Genomic DNA, 21,693 nt, shown 5'->3' with positions numbered 1-21,693 from the left:
CCAAATTTATCACTGTCCAGCTCAATAACACATTTCAAAGTTCTGCCCTATTAATTGACTGCAAGATTTTGAGCTTTCTTTTCCTGTTCCTCTTGTCATTTTGCCTGTTCTTACAAAACCTGTGGGATATTAAAGTATCCTGGTAATGAGATTTCCTGGATTTTTTTTTCAGTGTTTGGGGTTTTGCAAAAATCTGGAAGCAAATTGACACTGAAAGATTTGCAAACCATTCCCACAGGAGCCATGTCCCAGAAGACACAGGATCCAGCAGCTCTCTCCCAGTTCCATGAGCTGCATCAGCCTCCAGACATTTTTTCCTCCTCTTCATCAGCTTCCAGGATGGTCAAAGGAACAAGGCTGGGAGCTTGCAGAGCATTGCTGCACAAATTCTGCTGCACAACGAGGTTTTAGAGGGGAAACAGAACTTTGGAAAAGTATTAGGTCCATAAACCTTGGGATTCTTGTGCTGATTTCAGTGCACTGCTGTGCCCCAAAGCTGGGTTTTCCTCGGGGCAGTTCACACTCAGCACATCCCGGGTGATGCTGGTGTGGAAACTGGGATGGGTGCTTTGGGAAGGGGCAGTGATCCGGAGCCCTGCCCTGATTTCCCATCCCCTGGGAAGCCACCCTGGCTCTGGACCCTGCTGGGGAGGGCTCAGGTGTGTGCTGTGGGTCAGAGCAGAGCCCTGAGAACAGCTGGGCACACAGAGGATTTTTTGGTGGCTGCAGCCTCTCCAGAGTGAGCCAAGCCCATCTTCTGCCTGCAGAAAAACTGCATCCCGAGGTCTCTGTAAGCTCTGGGGGATTACCTTGCTCCCAATCCCATCCATGTCTCCCACACAGCCTGACAGAGTCCATGTCCCAGCCTTGCCTCTGCTCCCTACCGAGAAGTTTTCCAAAGATGAATGCTCCAACTACATTATTATTTTTTTTAGTTTAATTTACATCTGTTTCATATTATTTGCAGTTCTGCTTTATCTGGGTCGCTCCCTCCCCAGTGCTCTTCCCTCCCTGTTATCCCAGAGAACCGAGAGCTGATTGTAGCCAGTGTTCAGCTCCAGGCTGTCATCCCACAGACCCTGTCCGCCGTTCTAAAACCTCATTCAGTTTTCCTAGCGAAGCCATTCTCTCTTCATTCCCTCTAAAAGACACCCAGTACTTCCTCAGCTTCCCAAGTTTGTCACCAGCCCTAAATTCAGTTCCCCGTGTTTGGAGAGCTTGCAGCGTCCCACCCCAGCGCTGCCCTTTAGGACTCGGAGCACGCACAAAGATCAAATGTATCCCGGAGGATTCACGTGTCAGCTGGGATTTTGGAATATCCTACAGCTGCCTGAAAACTCTGGGCGGGGGGATAGAAATGTGTTTGTTATCCCGAAGAGCAGGGTCCCATCAGCTGCGGAGGGGCAGCACACAACGGCACAGGGAGAACAACAGAGCGTGGAGCTGCAGCCATTGAAAAGGCAAAGGGACTGGACAGGCAGAACGGGATTATTCCAAGCAGGAATTAGAGCAGAGCGTGGGGGGTGACTGTACCGCGCTGAAAGCTCTCCCGTGACGGCCATAAAGCCCCAAAATGTGGGTTTTGGAGCAGCCAGCCAAGGGGCAGCACATCAAGCAGCCCGTGGGGAGGGATGAGGAGCGCTGGATGCAGGCGCAGCCCGCTCGGTGCCCGGCTGCAGGAATGTCCCGGTCCCCTCGTGATTGGCTGCGGGATGCTGGAGTCAGTTTTCACGGGGGCTGATCAAAAAAGTTCCCTTGGCTCTCCCAAGGCTCTGTCTGAGCACAGGAACCGGCCGCTCTCACATTCCTCGGGAAAGCGTCTTCAGTGGGATGAGAGGGTTTCTCCCTGCGAGGAAAGCCAGCCGAGGACAGGCGCCGGGGAGCCGCGCTCCTGCTTTTCTCGCCCAGATCGCGTTGAACAGCCACCCCTTCTGGCATGCTTCTCATCCCTGAGGATACGATGTCTCAGTACTCCACGAACTTCCTGCTGCTGCCCATCCCGGAGTACCCCGTGTTGGATTGTGCTCCCAACAAAATCATCAAGCTGGTGGTGCTGGGCGGCAGCAGCGTGGGCAAGACAGGTAAGTCGCAGGTGTGTGCCTTGCTCCTTCACTGCCCAGACACACCCAAAACTGGGACATTTGTTGCGGCTTAACTACTTTTTTTTTTTCTTTTTTTTTTTTTTTTGTAAGAAAAGGCACAGGATAATTTGTGAGGCAGGTTTGCTGTAGGTGCGTGAGCAGCCAGCAGGGAGTTCTGTACTCACAAAGGCTTCTACCTGGTCTTGTGCAAATTATTGAGCTGTGGTTGAATTTCCACACCCTAAAAGGTGGCTTTTATCCTCCTGCTGTAAATGTTTCATGCTCTGCAGACAACTCACAGCATACAAGATCTGCCTTTATTATTCTCCAAAAGGGAGGGGAAGAGGATAAAGGGAACATGGCTGCATTTGAATATCTGGTCCATGATTTCAGGAATTATTAAAAGCAGATTGATTTATTACATCTGTGGTTCCACGGGATTCAGCAAAATGTTTTATTGTTTTAGCTTTGAAGCAGCCAAATTGTGATTCATAATATGAATCTTCATATTATTTTTAAATAGTTTGTTAAAGACAGCTGCACAGGCAATTTCATCTAAGGGTGCTAAAGGATGACCCAGTATCACTGCGAGAAAAATTATTGCTTGAAATGAAATCTATTCTAAAATAATATTGCAGAAAAAGACATTTTATTTAACTTGTAATTAAGTGGTTTTGCAAGTTACTAGGAGTCTACTGAGATCAAAGCACCACAGGAATATAAGTCACTCTTGCTACGATGGGACTTAAATATTTTATGCAGAAACAGGAAAATGTTCTTATCAAAGAGTTTAAGAAAGCAGCTCAGGTTAAGGTGAATAAGAGGGCCCAGGGTGCTCCAGCATGACCCAAGGGTGCAGAGCACATGGAGTTTGTTTGCTGGCCGTGATTAGATATCACTAATGGGTTTTGTGAAGGGTTTTAAGGCTGGAAAGAACCATTCCATCCATCAGCCTTGCTTCTTGCATGACATAAAATGCTTAAATTTGGATTAGCTGCAGTCTTCTGGCTTGTTACTCTTTCCCTAAATCATTGCAGAGCAAAGGACGGATTGTTTTACCTGCAGTCACAGGGAGCTGAGCTGCCACCCTGAATCTGAGGGCTCATTTCCAACACAAGCTGTGAAAAACTCTGTGTTAGGTATCCCAGGCTGGCCCCAGATCTTTGTCTGTGAGTGCTGAGAGTTGAGAGCAGCACTTGCAGAATAACACGTGAGCAATCCAGAGATTAACTCGGTTTTGTGTGAGACTCCTTCCTGCAGGAGGATGTGACACGAGTTGTGCCAAGATGGAGCAGGGTTCTCATTAAGGACCCACCTTTCTGTCGTTGTTTTGCAGCCCTGGTCGTGCGCTTCCTCACAAAGAGATTTATTGGGGACTATGAAGCCAACACTGGTGAGTTCTGCTCTCCCCAGCAGCACTGCAGAGAGCTGGAAAAGAAATCCCCTCTGTTTTGTGGCTGGTGCACATTACAGGGAAGCCAAGTGGTGTTAGATGTCCATAAGGTGCATATTTTCAGTTAATAGCCTCGAGCTATGAAAGCAATAAATCAAAGGCTCCTTATTTATGATCCTTTCAGCTGTTCCCCCCTCCCCCCAACTTGATGGAAAAGGATCAGAGTAAAAGCTTTGCTTGGGGACATACCTATACTGAAACACAGGTTCAAGGAACAAGCTACACATCAACTAAACCACAGAAACCGAATGCTGCTCCCCCTGCAACCCCAGGGAAGGCCGAGGAATTCTGAGGGGTGGAAAAGGTAGTTCAGAACTTTTTCTGTGTATTCTTATTTCAGGGGCTTTTATAACCAGGGAGACTTTGAAATTGAAGCCTTCTCTCCATAAGACAAGCAAAGCAACCATTCATTCCTTGTTTAATCCAGACAGTGTGTTCGTGTGAGCTGTTTCTGGAAAACTCTGATTTGTAGGATGTCAACTCAGTGTTGTAGGATGGATCCATGTACCCCATGCTCACCCCTGCTGCACATCCTATACATTGGCCACCTCACAGTTTTGGGGTGAAGGTGGGCAGAATTCAGAAAACACTTCACTTCGGAGATGCTTGCTGAGCTCAGGATGAGGAGGGAGCAGCACAAGACACCTTTGAACTGAGGAAATGCAATCTGAAAGCTCGTCCTTCCAGCTCCCCCTCACTGACCCCGAGTAACCCTGATGGTTGGCTGCACTTTTGCTCCTTCTCTTGTGTCACCTCTTCTCTGGGAGGTTGTACATCAAGTGAGACCTGGGAGCTGTGCAGCGATTGCTGCCAGAGCCAATTCTGGGAGCCACATGCTTTTCCCATTAAGCTCCCAGGTCCACGATCATGCTGCAGGAGAAGTGAATATTCCAGCAAGAAGGAACAGGTGGCAGTGTCCTTGGGGTCACCCAGCCCTGCTTCTCCTTGTGCCAGGCATCATCGGGCAGAGCAGGGACCGTGCCTGACAGCACCTGCCCTTGGTTCTGCAGGGCATCATGGAATGGGAACAGTGCTCTTGCTTCAGGGGTGCAGTGTCTTCTCATAAAACCCTCTTTACAGCTTTAAATCAGGTCCGTTTTAAAATACGAGCTAAATCCCACCAGGGCTGGATCCCCCCACAGTATTAAACCACAATAGGAAAGGTGGGATTCAATGCTAAATTTCCTCGTGCTGAAAATGCTCTGTGAGCTCAGACTCTTTTCCACTGGAATAAAAACACTTGTTTCCTTGAAACAAAGCTGATTTTCAGAAGTGAGGGCATTACTGTCACTAGCTGGGCTCCCTGTTGATGTGAATTCCTTACTCTCCAGTGGGTGGATTTCTCCACATTTGACATTGTTCTGGAGGCAGCAATGACAGTTGTACTGGGGCAAGACAGAAGGCCTGTACACAGCAGCTGTGGGTTAGCATTTCTTCACACCCCCACGTGACTTGTGTTAAGTTCTAAAGAAAAATGATGATGACATCAACCTCTGAAGCTGTCCTTGTTACAACCACAGAGAGTTTGTAAGATCAATATTAAATTTTCATTGTCATTTAACTCAGCTGCATGCAGTAACAAAATAAATTTCAAGCCTGGGATAGCAGTGGTTAGATCAGAGCTAGATCAGGTCTAGGTGGGTAGAATTGGAACTTGGCTGTAAATATGTGCCCTCCAGATTAACCAAAGTCAGGTTTAAAGTGCCCAGTCTTTGGGGATTTCAGCCAAATTCTGCTAAAATCACACAAACCCCAAAGAGCACCTGGGGGGGGGTTGTATACAGTCATTCAGTGTGTCTAAAACTGGAGCACTTTCCTCTTTTAAAGGCATTCAGAAAAATGCAGCAGGAAACACTAAACACCTTTCACCAATCATACCTGGAAATCCTAGTTTGTGATATAAAAAGTGAGCTGCACTTATATTTAAAGTTAACAATATGGACTGGGAGCCTGAATGGGATTTATGTGCCCACTTTGAGGATGTGACTCAATCCCAAGTGGCCCTTTCCAGCCCCCAGGTTGGCTGTACACTCGGAACATGTCCCCACACAACAAACACAGCCCCACTTCACTGAGCAAACAGCCCCACAAACACTCCAGGGCCACTCACTTTTCTACAGGCAACTCCACATCCTAAACCTCAAAACTCTGAATTTCAACAGTCCCATTTTACCTTTCCTTTCTAATTTTGGTTTCCTGGTACAGTCCCTGACTAACAATCTTCCTTTTCCCCCAGGTGCTTTGTACTCCAGGAAGTTCACCATAGATGGGGAGCAGATCTCTCTGCAGGTGCAGGACACTCCCTTTGTCTCACTGGAGGTAAAACAACTGCTCTGTGCTTTTCAACACATTCTGTCTTATGTTTGTTGCCAGCATTTCCATCTGTAATGAGCTCTGCTTAGCAGCAGGAAAATACCTGGGCTCAAACACGAGACTAATCGAGGTACCTGATACTCCACCAAAATGAGCTCTTGAAGGTGTTAAATCAGGCTCCTTCAGGAGCAAGTCAAAATCAAAACAGTTTTATTTCCAACACATTACTAAACAGCAGTAAAATCTCTATCTGGTTCCCTCCTGCCAACAGCTTCAGTGTTTTATTTTCTGTCAAGTGGTTTCTGTCCCTGCATGGCATAAAACTCACGTGCCCAGAGGCCCAGCTGGCTCAGCTTGGACCTTCCCCCACAGCCAAAGTCTCTCAGATTTAGAGAAGTGTTTCTTTGCAAGGGGCCAGGCTTCACAGCAGTTGTCATTTCCAGCTATGGTGCTTTGCTCTGCTTTCCTTACTCTGGTTTTAAATGTAATTAATTCCTTTTTTTTTTTTAAGGTGTTAGCATTTATCACACTCCTTCTATCAGTGTTTTAGAGAGTTGAATTTGGTGATATTAAAGACCTTTTCCAATCCTAATAGTTCTCTAATATGATATTAAAGACCTTTTCCAATCTTAATGATTCTATAATTCCATTATGATATTAAAGACCTTTTCCAATCTTAATGATTCTCTAATATGATATTAAAGACCTTTTCCAATCTTAATGATTCTATAATTCCATTATGATATTAAAGACCTTTTCCAATCTTAATGATTTGATAATTCTACTATATTCTCAAATTCTGCCAGGAACTTCATTCTAGAAATATTTTTCCAAGCAGGATTTATGCTGTCTCTCCTTGGAGATCTGCTTCATACGCAGAACAAGAGGATGAAAAAATTGTCAAAGCAACAGGAAATGTAGTGAAATTTGGGGTTATATGAATGGTGGAAATCTCATGAGTAATAATTCCTACAGAGCAGCAGAGATTTCATGACAAAATCAGGTATTCTCCTTGCACCACCAAGCTTAAACCTCTAGGTGTGACCTTAACCTCAGTGTAAACTGAGATTTGGCCAATATATGTTGGGATGGGGACAGCACCTTCTCTCCTCATGTGGCAGGGAATGCTCTGGACACTCTGCACCCTTTGTTTTACCTGCACAGACCCACGTGTGCATCTCTGTGCCATGGGACTCTTCCATCCCAAATTTACACAACGGGATAAGCAAAGCTCCAGTGATTCCCATTTCCAGCTTCTCAGACTGGAGGTGGATTGAAGGGGAAAGCTTTGATGCAATCCCATTCTCTGCTGTGCTGGGGTGCACAGAGCAGAGGGCAGGAGCCCTCATTTGCTCTGGACACTCAGAAGCAAACAAAAAACTGCAGTGGAAACTCTCCAAATATTCAAGTGGGATTTACCAGCACAAAGGTCTTTGCCAGTTTGTCCTGCAGAGAGGAGCAGTGGGGGGAGATTGGGCACCACTGGGGTTGTCTGATAAGCACTTAACAAAAGGAATCCCCTCTCTCTTCTGTGCCATGGAGAAAGGAGGGATTGCAATAATCCAGCTCCCATTTTCAGACCACATAAATGCTATTTTCCTATTTAAATTAATAATGCCCTTAATTAAGTCCAGTGACTCCAGAACTGCACAAAATTCGTCAAGCCAACAGCTGAGGCTGCTTAGTCAGAAATTATTTTAAATTAGTTAGGAAGTAGTTTAATTTTCTTTGTCCCAGTCCAAGGTCTATGCTGTTCCAAGATCTCTCATAGACACCCTTATCTCACCCTGTGTCTGTTTGCTTGAAATTATTTATCTGCAATAACTGAAGGCACTGTGACAGAACAGGTTAAGACTGAGAAAAAGCTGGATTCTTTTATTAAAATCCTTAAGGATGAGAGATTCCTGCGCTCTGCAGGCTGAGTAGAGTGTTTCAGGAGGAAATCATGTGGAAGCCCTCAGGATTCAAGCCCCCAGAAACATGGAAGTGTAAGAGAGAAACAGCAGCAGGTTTTGTTGGGTGTTTCATTGCTGCTTGGCCTGTGTGTGTTTCAAAATTCATTCTGGAGCAGAGATTTCCATTTTAAAAGTGGCCCATTAGCCTTTGATTTCCTGAATAAAGCATTCCACTTGGGATTAGCCATCCATCCATCTCACTACTGGGTGGGCCAAGCTGGAGTGAGGGAGAATTTCTGCTGTTAGGACTCTCTGAATGTGCACCTTCTCCAAACCCATTTTCAAAGCTTGCCAGTGCAATTAGTTCCTCTTTTTTTTCTCTCTCTCTTTTTTTTTTTTTTTTTTTTTTTTTCCTGCTACAAAAGGGTTTTGCTGGTGAAAAGAGACTTCCAGGACATGGAGAGTGGCTAATTATCCCCAGACTGGCTACAGCCCAGACCCCAACAGTGCAAATTGCCCTTCTTCCCACAGCCTGCCCCAGCCTGGCTGGAGTTCACTCTCATTAACCTTTCCAACAAGGCTGCAGGGGAGGATCCCTCTTCATCATTCTGTTTTGGGCTTTGAGGTGTTTGGGAAGGAGTGATAAGAGCATCTGATGACCAATTTCATTGCTCATAGGATTTAGCTGTGAGCTGGCAAGGGCAAAGAACCTCAAGGTGTGATGAGCCAGTGCCTTTGTGGGCAATAATGAAATATTTACAGAGGGTACTTGGCTGGCAGAACTCCTGAGGAAAGTTTTAAGCCTAATTTACACTCTAACCCTTCAGAAATTCTGCTTCCTCCTCACAGAAGAGCTTGTCTGTAGTTCTTTTGCTATCTGATGTACCAGAAGAAAACTGATTTGTTTTACTCATTCTTTTCCATCTCTGCTCTCTGAAGTTAGGCTTTATAATTCATATTTAGGTCTAAATAAAATTGACTGGGAGAGTCCTGAGTACAAAATTCTGTTAGAATTAATGTGAATAGCAGATATGTATTCTATATATTAATACATAATGGAGTGTGCTTTCTATTAGTCTTGCTGAAGTTGATGAAAATTTCTTGGGTAGAATTTAGCAACAATAATAAAAATTTGGGCTCTGTATTTGTCATGTTGAACTCCCCTTAAAATACACAATTTCTACCAGCTTCATGGACACGTACCCAGAATATGCTTGTAGTATATGAAAAATATTACAACATTGCAGAAATGTAATATTGATAGGAGTATCAGTTCTTCCAAAGCAAGCAGGGATCTCCCTCTCTGGCTGGGTTATCCCTAACCCAGCAGGGATAACAAAGAGGAGAGGATTAGCTGGAAATAGCTTCATCCTGACAAGTGTGCTCTTCTCTTTTCAAGCCCACTGTGCTCTATTCAGCTTTGTATTCCCAGAGCTGGTGATTGTTGGGGCTCTAAATAGGAGTGGTGATGGATTCAAGAAATGTGTGACCAAAAAAAAAATTACATAAGCTCATCACTGCTCCACAAATTACCGATGAGATTTCACCTGATTTTCAGTTCCAGTCATTGGTTCTTGGTAACAAATTGGTGTTTTTTCCAGAATTTTGACTATCTGGAGACCTGCAAGGCAGGAAAACCTGGCAGGCTCCACCAAACAGAGCTAGCGAGAGACTCTGTCCATGGAGACATTGAATAAAGAATTGGAAAAAGTCCTAAAAGTCGCCTTGGGGGACAGCTGTTCACTTGTCATGGTGTGACAAACCTGATGGATTTCTGATGCTCTTACTCTGCCCATCACAGTTTTATCCACAATAAGGGTGTGAGTTTCTGACTGGTTGGGTACAAGAGAACTCAGAATTGACTTTTAAAAGCAGTGTTTTGGCTTTTCACTTCCACCAATTTACTCTGACCCCTCTCCACGCCACATTACTGTGTTCCTGCAGTGTGGGATCAGAGAATCATGGAATCAGGGAGGTTGGAGAAGACCTCCAGGACAGGCTGGTCCCCAACTTGCACTGAGTGCCACATCCAGTCATTCCTTGAACATTTCCAGGGATGGGGACTCCAAGCCACCCCTGGGCAGCCCCTCTGAAAGCCTGACCACCCTTTCATGGAGAAACTCCTCCTGATATCCACCCTAAACCTCCCCTGGTGCAGCTTGAGGCTGTTTCCTCTTGTCCTGTCTCAGGGAGCAGAGCCTGGCCCACACTTGGATCCTTTCGGATCCCCGAATCTCCTTTTCTCCAGGCTGTACAAGCTGGCACAGCGTTACCAACACTGAGAATGTCCCTGCTACACCCAGAGAGGTTTCTGACAGCACACGAACGAACAGCCCCACGTTCAAATCGAGCTGTGTCCGGGGCTGTTTCCTGACGTGCAAATCCTGTTGTTTTGCAGGATGACACGGACAGCATCTGCTGCCAGGAGCAGATAAACCGCTCGATCTACTGGGCCGACGGCTTCGTGTTCGTTTATTCCATCACGGACTACGAGAGCTTCCGCGTGCTGCGACCTCTGCACCAGCACATCCGCAGGATCCACCCCAACGCCAACATCCCCCTGCTGCTCGTGGCCAACAAGGGCGACCTGCTGCGGGCCAGGCAGGTGTCCTCCAAGGAAGGGCTGCAGCTGGCCACGGAGCTGGGAGGGACCTACAGCGAGGTGTCGGCGCGGGAGAACTGTGAGGGAGTGCACGAGGCTTTCCAGCAGCTGTGCCAGGAGCTGAGCAGGAGCAGCAACAGCTGCAATGGGGAGAAGAGGAGAGGTCTCCACCTCGTGAGGCCCAAGTCGCCCAACATGCAGGACTTGAAGAGGCGTTTGAAGCAGGCTCTGACTTCCAAAGGCAAATCTGCCACCACGCTTTGATGCGGCCGCTCAGGAATTGTGGTTTAGAGCCCTGGGGAAAAAGGCAGCAAGATGGGAAAAAGGGGGCATCAATTCAGCCATGGGGTTGGGTGAGAGACTCTTTCATGCCTTTCTCAAAAAGTCCCTGCTCATTCAGCTCTGGGGCAGGGATTTTGAAACTGCGGTTTAAAAAAAGAGTTTGCCCCGAATTATTTCTTTTTTCTATTTTTTTTTTTTTTGAGAGGGGTGCAGTCAAATATCTTGGTGTTTGAAAGTGGGTTTTGTTAATGAGAATAATGAAATCCTACTTTTAAGAGGTGTGACTCTCCTAGGGAATGGTTGTGTTCCCAAACACAGGCAATGAACTACACCAGGACATGAGGAGAGTGACAGGAGCTGTACTGAGCAAGAAAAATGGACCAGATCTGCTTCACTGCAAGAATGGAAAACAAATTAATTAATTCATTTAAATGAAGAGCATAAATGGTGAAAAGTATTAATTGAAAGAAAGAGTTATGAGCAATGGGGAGATATTTGTTCATATGCAAACTTAAGCCTTACAGTGTCTCTTTAAAGGGAGATTTTTTTTTTAAATCACTATTTTTTTCAGATTATTTTTGGCCAAAAGCACAGTGACTGCTTCAGAAAGCGATTATTTGGGAAAAATACAAACTTGTGGCAGCATTTTGTAGTCAGTTTCTCCATGGCATTTCTTATTTTTCTGAAGGTTTTTTAAATGGCAGAAAGGAAAAATAGATCAGAGTGGTTTAAAGCCTGCAAAAACTGGACTGCGCTGACCAAGAGCAAGGAGATCACCTAAAACTCTTAATCCTTTTTTCCCAAACTAGTTAGACTTCAAGTTCAACATGCTTTTAAAGAAACAAAGCCTTCATAGGAATCACATTTACATCATTAGGTTGTCTGGGGCGTTTTTAAGAAGAAAAGGTTTTATGATGCCTGAAACTTTTGGCTTGGGGAATTCATTATTTTGTTGATTGAGTTAAACTCAGGCTTCCCTGAGCAGCTCCCAGAACATCCCAGCCTGTCAGGACACATCCCAGCAGCAGCATCTGGTTGTGCCTCAGCACGTCCAAGGATTCGGGGCTGCGTCCCATGAAGTGATTTCTGGAACCAATAAAACACCACGGAGCTGCCAGCACTCTGTTCTCAGCGAGAGAGGGGAGGAAAGGGCTTGGACCATGTCAAATTCCTGAGGCACCAACCTCTTCTTCAAACACTGCAGATGAGCAGTTCAAGGCCCATGAAACAAAGTCAAGCTCAGTGATTTATACTCAGGGACACTGGAGGGAAACCCGAGTTTGATGGATATGGAAAAGCACTCCCAGCTGCAGTTTCATCTGACAAGACTGAGCTAAATCAAACTTTTCCTCATTAGGAGCAGCAAAAATGGAAATAGAGTCTGATGAGTATTTGTATAGCTCAGGGCTTTAAAATGTACTTTGTGTTTTTCACTTCCCTATATTAGACAGCTTTAGCCATGATTTTATCACCTGGATTTGCCTTATCTCCAGCTCACTTTCTGTTTTATTTATTGTTTTCCACAGCTGCTCATCTGAGAATGTCTTGTGCTCTGATTCATTTAAGAGTCTTTCATGACCACAAATTCCCTGCACCTGGTTTTAAATTCAGTTTGAAGTGGTAGTAGGAGGGAAGAGGTTGGATCATCCAAAAAGGGACTCAAATTATATTAGGGAATTTTTACTTTGGCTTATGCTTAATTAACGATTTGGTGTTTGAGCAGTGTCATTAATCATCCCAGGCACTTTGGTATTTATGGCACAGAATTTCAATGTTTTAAATTAATAATAGCACAGCTCAAATATTGAATGTGAAGATTTAATAGCTCAGATATTGAATCTAGAGATTCAATGGCTCAAATATTGAGCCTAAAGATTCAACAACAAGAAATAGAACAGTTTGCAAGGCACACAGAAACAGAAGTATTTTTGTGTTGGAAAAATGATCAGTAATTTTGAATAGGAATTAACAATTTTGCCATTCCAGTACTGTATAACAAGGGCTAGATTTGCTGAAGACAATTTGCTGACATGGTTTGAATTTGTGCTCCAGCTTGGTAGATTTATTTGCAACTTCCTTCAGCTCAAATCTTTTCTGATTTGGGAAGAAATGTCACCAAAATTCAAACCTGTCAGTGTTTTAGTTCCGTTAGTGATTAATAAAAATATGCAAGGTCTTCCCCGAGTAGTTAATAAAATGGCTGATTTATGTGTCACATATTTAAATATTCCTTGTTTACACTGAAATCTATTTTTTTCCCTTCTTACAACCTAGAACACCCTGCTTTGGAAATATTCCTTATGTAAATAAGGATTCCCACATTCCTGTGGGGGAAAAAAATTCTACATTTTTGCTAAAGCCAAGAAATATTGAAACATTTAAGTCTTCTCTTAGGTACTAACATGTGGCAAACATTTATTCTGCTACAGAAACTTCAGTATTTCCTTTGTTCATTGACCAGGAGTACAAATACTGGTTTTAAGCCAGGACAAACCATCTACAGAAGGCAATAAAGCTCAGCATTTTTATTTGGGGTGCAGCAGTTGAGCCCCAGGACACCTCACTGTGCCCCAGAGGCAAGGCTGAATGGCAGCACGAAAAGCAGGGAGAAAAAAATGCTATAGAATTAAGTGCCTAAAAATAATCCTGTACGAGATCAAAGTTTAGTCATGTAGAACCTGATCCTGAATTAGAAACTTCAGGCTGCCAGGGGAAAACATGTATTCTACTGAAGGTTTAAAATTAACCCTCTGGAGAGAAAGTGCTGCCATGAAGTCAGGAGGGAAGAGGGAAAACAAGGATTTGAGAGTGTGGGGTGATTTTTGGATAGCAAAGAAAATTCTCCTCTCAGTTCTATTGATTTAATTCAGATTAACTCTGCTGGAATCAATACCAACAGCAGTGAGCTGCAGAAACCCTTCTTTTAATTTTTTTTTCTCATCCCTCATCATTCTCCTGAGCATTTTAAATCTTTAAACACCATCTGGTTTTCAAGATGGTTTTACAGCTGGGTTTACTTGGGCACAAAGCAGTTGAGTGATTTGCCCCAAGGTTACACAGCTGAGCAAGTACTTGAGAGGAACTCCAACCTTGTGTCCTTTGTAATTAATTCCCAACTCTCTACAAGAACTCACAGACTGTACCCCTCCCTCAAGGTATGCACAAAGCACAGTGAGTTGCATTGCACAGGAATGTAATTAAAAGTTGGGAAAAATCTCTTAAATTTCAGCTGTGTTAGGGACTGAGCAAAGTCTCAGTGACAGGCTGGCACCTCACAATTACAGCAACACCAAGACAGGCTTGGGAGTCACTGAAAATATTTCTTAATGGTTGTTTCTGTGTTCCTGTCAGCTGCATTTCTCACACATGTCCAGTGGTTCCCCATGGAAATGGAGTGTGATCTGGGAAAAGGGAAAATCAGGCTCTATTTTCAACTTTTTCCTGTGACTCGCTTGATGATCTTGGCCAGCTCTCTTAATCTGAATAACTCTGCCCATAGGTCACAGATACTTGTCACACACCTCAGCATCCACTGGAGAGAATCACCAAGGAGAAACCAAGGAATTGCCCCCATTTGCATAGGGATGGCTGAAATATTTACGTCTGAACTCACATCTTGCTCCTGCATTCCTTTAAAGCTCTGTTGTTGCTTAGATCCCACATTTACACCTGGAGCAGAGGATAAAACCAGAAAAATCAGATCCTGATTTCAGGGAACAGCTCAGACAGAAATATTTGTATCCAGGGTACCTGGCTGCTCCCAGCATTTGTGTCAGGTGCACAAATGAAGAAGAAGGAATGATTTTCTGAGATACCAACTTGCTCTGTACCAGGAAACAGTTGTCTAATTGTTTTCCAAGGCAAGCTGGGTGGCTGCCAGCTGATTGTTACTGCTGAATTCCCCTCTGCCCACTGGCAAAGTAGATTTGGGGTCAAAATCCCACTGCTGTGTTTGCAGAGCCAGCACACGGTCCTGAGGCAGCAGAACACAATGAAATACTTGCTAATATTTCATGTTCCTGGATTCTCGGAGCTCTGCTTAGTTGTGCCTATCTCCTCTGGGGCTCACACAGGAAAACCACGGAATTCAAGTTAAAATAGATCTCCAGCTTCACTTTAAGAGCTCAAAAGCAGGGACAATGGGGTAGAGATAATGATCCAATCTATCACTAATGGAGACAAAGCAAGACTCTCCCTTTGATAATTTCTCACTGGCTCTGCCCTCCTCGCCCCTTTCCATTCATGCCTTTGCTCTCATTTAACTTAGCAAGCAAAAACTTCTGCAATTCTTCTTCCTTTGGCTTGGGAACATACTTTTGCTGGCTAGTTTAAAATTTATTTCCAAATATTTGAACTCCAAACACGGATAACAAAAGAAGAGTGTCTACTTAGTCTTTTGACCTTATTTACCTAAAGCATTTTAGAGCACAGCTACAACTCTGTGCTTTGAATTCCTGCCACTTCTCCCCAAGAGCTCTCACTGGCTCAGCCCAATATTTCCTCTCCTTGTTTTGTACTTACAATGTTGAGCTTATTAATGTTGCAGAGTCATTGCTTACTTAAACCTGTTTAGTGCTTAAATTTTGCTGCTCTCCTCTGAAATCCCTTCGGTTTAATCAGACAGATTCTCTTCTCTAAGCAGCTGTGCAAGTGAAGAAGAAGCTCAGAACAGCTGGTGATTTTCTGCTCTGTCAGATTTTAGCCCATTATTGAAGATTTTGGAATAAACAGGAGCATGGAAAATGATGCAGCAAAACCACTGCTCGTCTCCCTTCAACTGTAGCTGGTGCAATAATTTTATCTGTCATGAAGTGGACAAAGTTCATCCTAAATGATAATGCTTTTTCCTACAGATGGAAAAACACCAAATACGAAGCAGAGAGCTGAGCCGATAGACTGTAAGCCCTGGGATCCAATTCTTTCAGGAGCTGTCACACCAATCTTCTCTTCTTTAGAAGATACATTTTTTACATTTTCCCTCTTATCCAAAAGGGTTTCAAAATGGAGCCTCTGCATCTCATCACACAGACACTTCCCATCCCCTCCAGCAGGTCAAGGGGAAGCTGCACATTTTCCAAGGATGATGGGTGAAACTATGCATGTCTGTGCTGTTATGAAGGATGATTGTGGAGACTGTTCCTAAGGACGTTTTTCTTCTCTCTGGGCAGTAATGCAGAACACTCACAATCAGTAACCAGTCATTTGGAAAAGATATTAGGGGGGCTTTTGCTGAATCTGGAGACATTCTGTACCTTCTTTGCTGGTTAGAAAGCTCACCAGATAAGCAGAGGTTGGGTTTTTTCTGAGGTTGTCTTTGAACTCTCACAGAGACAGTTGAATTATTTCGCTTTTGATTGTGATCCAGGTTTCCAGATGCTTGCAGAGGCTACCACTCTTCACAGTTCTGCATTGTATTTCACTTCAAAACCCAATATTTCCCTATGCCACAATGAAAAAGCTGGTTTGGATCATCACATTAATATTGTAGCGGCCTATTCCCTCGATTCCCTGTTTTTGATGAAGGTTATGTCTTTGCAGTTGTTGGGGACCTGAACTCAAACTCATGCACTGTTAGCAAAGGTGTTTGACCAGGTTGCCCAGAGAAGTTGTGGCTGCCCCTGGATCCCTGGCAGTGTCAGAGGCCAGGTTGGAAACTGGGGCTTGGAGCAACCTGGGATAGTGGGAGCTATCCCTGCTCATGGCAGGGAGTGAGACTGGATGGGATTTAAGGTCCCTTCCCATCCAAACCATTCCATGATTCTGGGTTTTGAATGAACAAGACTCTTCATTCTTTACTCAGCAGGACAAGGCACACCCCATCAGATCTGTGACTGTCAGTAAAGAGCAGTGGGGTCAGGGAATAAAAGAGGAATCTAATCTTTAAATTACTCTCCCATCTGCCTTTGATTTTCCATAAGGGAGACTGCCCCTCCCTTAAGCTCTGGGAAGGGTGATAGGCTGGACATAGAGGAAGTGATGGTGACAATTCTGCCTCGACAGCCTGTGCTCCAATCCCTCTACCTGGGAATGGTGGCAGAGGTCAGCATCTGCAGGAACCTCCCAGATGCCCCAAAAAGACTTGCTGGGAACCATCAGCTCTCTGAGGCTGAACCAAAGTGTTGTTTCTGTGAACTATATATCTGGAGATGCTTTGCTGAAAAGGAAACCCAGAACCCAGGCCTGGGAGAGCCATTAGTGTTTCCCATCCACATCCACTGGGAGCAGTGGTGAAAAACTCACGTGGTTCCATCAGGCCAATGTCAAAGTCACTTCTGCTCCTGCAGGACTGCCGTGGTGCTGCTGTTCCCAGTGCAAACACTGTGAGTGGAGGGTTGAAGTTGCTGCTCTCCTCCACCCTTTTCGTTGCCAAGACCACCTATGAAGTGCAGAACCCGAGAGTTAGCACCAGATACCAAATATATCTGACAAGTGTTCATCAGTCTGTGCTGGAGAGCAGGAGCTGGCTCTCAGGAGAGGCCTAATCTGCCAAAAGAGCAGCTTTTAAAGCCCAGAATACATATTTATGTTAGGCCTGTGAAATGATACATTTTATATGTAAGTGCTGTTCTGTGGGAGTTATTTATTAGGCAGCTTTGAAGAAAGCAAGAAGTTTTGTTTCTAAATTCTGAGTGCTAATTGCTGAAAGTCCTCATTTTATCTATTTTTGTAGCTTTAATTTTAGCCATTTGCTCTTCTGAACCTCAAACTATGGAATGAAGTGAAACACATGGAGCCAGAGATTCATTCCTACACATTTGGAAGTGCACATTTTCCCCACACTACAAATACATCTCAGCGGTGAAAGAATCAAAAATCTTGAGTAGGGCTGAGAGAATATGTTCTGTTTGCAAAGTCCAGACACTCCAGAATCCCAGTGCTGTGGCTTCTGGGAAGAGCCACTGCTAAAAGAAGACATTTTAAAGGCATCAATGCTCATCAACCACTACACATAGTTTGCAAGGAGTTTGAAAGCCGTGGAGTCCCAGGATGAGAGAAAAGGCTCACAGAGGGTTAAATGCTTCCTGCCTTTAATCTAGAATCACGTAATGTGGAATGAATGTTTCGATTCAAACTGTTTCCTCACTCTGACAGTTTCATGGTGTGAGGTCAAAGTGTGGGAGAGATGGGGAGAGGAGAGGGGGAGCATGGGGTGGTGAGCTGCTAAATCCAGAGAGACACATCCAGAGAAATAAAAAAGATGGATTCTCCAGCAGCCTCCAGCAGCTGGGATGGACGTGGTGGAGCCATGGGCAAATGTGTGGGACTTTAAGGACTTCCTGCCCTGGGCTCCCTCTGCTTCTCCCTGGCGTTCCTGCTCGGCTCCCGGCTCGGTTCCCACGCCGCGTTGCAAAATGCACCTCGAGTTTCTCACAGCTGCTGTGCCCGGACACAAAGTGCAGCTCCAGTCCTTCCTGCACCCTGCACATGCAGGAGATGGGACTCCTCTGGGGGTACTGCTGGCTATATTTATTTTCCCTTCCTGTGTGGATCTTTTCCTACACAACCATGTCTGTTCTGTGCACCAAAGTGCTCCACCCAGTGCAGAAAACTTCAATTTAAAGCAGATTTCAAATTCATTTGATTTTTTGGACCAACCATCACTTCTTACACTGAGAGTGGCTTGGTTTGATTTCATTTGCAGGCTCTCCTACAAGGACAGAACACTCAGTCATGGCCGTCTCCGTGTCAAAATACATTTCTACAGATCAGTACACCACATTTGTCTTTTCCCTTGTAGTTTTCACCTTCTCTGCCAGGGGCAAAAGTTTTCATTTGGGGAATTACTGAAATTTTTTTGCCAATCAACATAAACTTCTAATTACTGATACAAGGATTGAGAGAAAAAGAAAACATAAACAATTACACAAACACTTAAATAAATGCACTATGTGCCCTCCCTCTTAAGCCAAGCACAACAGCCTTGACCTCCCTGTTTTCACCCTGGGTTACTCAGCCCACCCCAAATCCTTGTTTTTCTTCCTTAAACACATTTGAGCAAGAGCACCACGTGCTCCTTTGTGGGGCTGATGTTTTGGCATGTGATGGGGTGTGACAGGAACATGGTCTCCCCCAGGGGTCACCTCTGCAGCCCCTGGCTGCACTAACTGGCTGCTGGCACATCAGTGCAGTGACCCCACAATTTATGCCCAATACACTCCTCCCAAAGAGCAAAGATAAGGACATCCCCCTCCCCAACCCATGGCAGGAACACAGAGATGTTTGGTTTATCAACCTTCTGCTGAGAATAGTAAATTCTGCATCTTCCCACCAAATGATAACAAATGTCTGAAGGGAATCAGCTGACAAATCCTCTTGCTCAACACCCCTCGTCCCTAAGCTGCATGAAAAAAACAAATTCCTTTAATGGCAGGAAATCCTCAGGCCAGTTTGTCACCAGGATTCAGACAGATTTAAATAACAGAGCTGCTAACAGTGGATTTTGAGTGGTGAATGATGCAGCCAGAAAAGCTGGACAGGGAGCATTTCTGTGGGCTGAGAGGTACAAATCCTATTTTTAAGGCAGATGTGGCTTCTAATGCTTTCAGGATAAAGATGCTGGCTAAAGATGCAGAAGGATTCTAGAACTCTTTTTAGGAGTGATTTAGGAAAAGGTCAAAATCCTGCCCACAGCTCCAAACATTCTATTTCTAAAACGGGGCTACATAAAAATTCCCTAGGCCAGACCCACCAGTTTTCAGCATCCAGCTTCAGCCTTTGAACAGAACTGAAAGATCCTAATTTAAATCTCTTTTTCAGCGCTTCTCTGTGTGTTTTGGAATGTCCTTTATGGGGCACTAGCAGTTTCTCTGACCCCATATCTCCACATTCCCTGTCTGTTGGGCATGTTTTGGTGCAGTGTAATCCAAGGGGTCAGGAGCACTGCAGAGTGGTTGTCCCACCCCTGTGCTTCAGTCCCAGTGAAATTAAAATTATTTTTCCTTCCTTTGCAAAGTGTTTTGAGACCTATTGATCAAAACTCCTGTGTGCAAGCCAGGTGTCAGAGTGTTTTCAATATTCAATTGTTGCTCCCCTGTGCAGGAGAAGAGTTGATGGTTTGTTATTAATAGATCAGGAAGTGGGGATTAAACTTTGCTCTCTAATTACAAACAAAAGCTACAAGAGCTCTGTAGCTTCTGGATAAACCTAGGAATGAGCAACTGTTTCTAAGGCAAGTGAATCCCAGAAGTAGAAACCCAGATTGATGTCTCACAGGGAGTTGAATTAAAACAGGGCTGGGTTGGCAGGCTGCCTCCTCTTCACCTTGTGAATATTCTCCAAGGGAGGGATCTGGAATATAACTGCTCTGACGTAGGGTTTCCTGTTGCAAATGCTCTCTGCTGCCTGGGATTTTTTAATATATGCCTAAGCCATATTTTCAAGTGGTGTAAATTGTCATAGCACCACCAGAGTTTTGGGGACCAAAAGAAATCCAGCTGTCGGCTTTTGTTAGCAGAGGATTTAACCCAGACTGAAAATCATCCCTAGCAAAAGCCATCTCTGAGGCTGGGGAGGCAGTCCCACTTCTGCAGGTGAAGCAGGGCACCCTTCTCCCAAAGCCCAGAGCTGTTCAGGGTAGCCTTGGAATCTTCTGAGAGTCTCCATGAAATCACACGGAAAAAGTTTCAGAACTGTGTAAACAAAACTCTGCCTGTTAAGTGGCCTCTCTGATTTGCTTTAAACTCCTCGTGCATATTTTGCATTCACTTTCCAGGAATAGCCCAGTGAGATTCACCCCGGCCCAAGAATTCCTGGTGACTGGGCTTGATGCCTTTGGGATATCCAGTTCCCATTTGTGCAGTGCCAGATGGCTCCAAGGGGTGTGGGAGCCCTGATCCACCTGTGGGACTATCACATAACAAATCTGATATTGCAGCAATGGCCAAATGGATTATTTATAGGTTCATATAGGTTCTATATGGTACAGAAGGTCGTGGGGTCCTGCTGGTACATGCAGGGAGTGCAGCCACACCAGGCCCAGCCCTTCAAGCAGCAGAGCTCTGTTAGCAGAAAGCTGCATTCTAATTAACAATGCTGGCTGCAAAATGCAGCCCTGTGCTAACACAGCCCTGCTGCTCCCAGTTTGGGAGCTGGTTTGGTCAGAATTCACACCATTGTGTGATGTGGCCGTGCCCTTGGAGCTGCACAGCTGGGAATTTGTTCTGGAAAGGCTGCACACACACTCACCCGCCCTCCGCAGCAACAATGCAAAGGGATTTTTCTCTAAGTGCTCATAATTAACAAAGCACAACCCATGTAATCATCCAGCCCTGTTCAACATCAATGGAAAAATACACAGACAAAGAACTACCTCCCCGCTGCTTTTGAATGGCACAATAAAGTAAATAATCTGACCGCAAGAATTCAGGGAGCAAAACAAAGACTGAATCCATCAGCAGCAGCATCTCCCTGCCTTTAAAGCTCAAGCAGTGTTTTAAAGATGTTCTCTGCTATGAGCAGCTTTCCAAGTGCTGCACTCTTGCTGTGCCATGAGTTGGAGATGTGGCAGTGTCCTGGGAACATCCCAGCTCACCAAACATCTTCATTTATTACAACATTGGTGATGGCAGGAGCTGTGCCTGCCCAGAAATCCAGGTCTCAGAAAGAGCTCTCACATAAAAATAAACAGGACTCTCTTGGGTTGTTACTTAGCAGGGCATAAAAGCAACTGAGGAGATACTGATGAAACTGGTCATGGAAAATTTGGGTCATACTATTTAAATTCAGTTTTCTGGTTATGTTCCTTCTTTGGTGTGTCTCCCTCCCTCTGCTGTTTCTGATGCTGAAGGCAGCTACATAAACACCAAGATTTGTGAGTGTTTTTCTGATTCTTCACACCAAATTTACCTCTCAGTGTTGCAGTGAGTCCAGATGCTCCAAAAAGAGATCATCACTACCTGTGAAGAAAAGAGCAGGAAATAAAAGTAACTATAAGGAACCACTTGGCCCGGCCTACTATGCTAGTTTCATGACATCCAAAAATTTTAAAAACATAAATTTAGCACCATCATATTTCAAGCAATTATAAAGGGAAAAAAACCAACAAAAAGCCAGAAACAAAACCCCAAA

General features: G+C 44.7%; 1 protein-coding gene across 1 annotated transcript; it reads left to right on the top strand.

Annotated features, from left to right (window-relative positions):
- The first annotated feature begins 1,936 nt into the window (after positions 1-1,936).
- Positions 1,937-11,549, top strand: LOC134050052 (ras-like protein family member 11A-like). The gene is made up of 4 exons (XM_062502874.1): positions 1,937-2,081; positions 3,418-3,474; positions 5,771-5,853; positions 10,141-11,549. The coding sequence occupies exons 1-4, from the start codon at positions 1,937-1,939 to the stop codon at positions 10,606-10,608; spliced, it is 753 nt and encodes a 250-aa protein (XP_062358858.1). The 3' UTR covers positions 10,609-11,549.
- The last annotated feature ends 10,144 nt before the right edge of the window (positions 11,550-21,693 follow it).

The sequence above is a fragment of the Cinclus cinclus genome, chromosome 15, assembly GCF_963662255.1.
Source record: "Cinclus cinclus chromosome 15, bCinCin1.1, whole genome shotgun sequence".
Classification (NCBI taxonomy): Eukaryota; Metazoa; Chordata; class Aves; order Passeriformes; family Cinclidae; genus Cinclus; species Cinclus cinclus.
Note: the sequence above shows the minus strand (reverse complement) of the source record. Positions and strands in the feature narration are given on the sequence as shown.

Excerpts from the sequence above, each read along its gene's own strand:
- LOC134050052 (XM_062502874.1), top strand. The coding sequence starts at position 1,937 with ATGCTTCTCATCCCTGAGGATACGATGTCTCAGTACTCCACGAACTTC. Across the intron at positions 2,082-3,417 it reads CAGCAGCGTGGGCAAGACAG|CCCTGGTCGTGCGCTTCCTC; the intron begins GTAAGTCGCAGG and ends GTTGTTTTGCAG. Across the intron at positions 3,475-5,770 it reads GGACTATGAAGCCAACACTG|GTGCTTTGTACTCCAGGAAG; the intron begins GTGAGTTCTGCT and ends CTTTTCCCCCAG.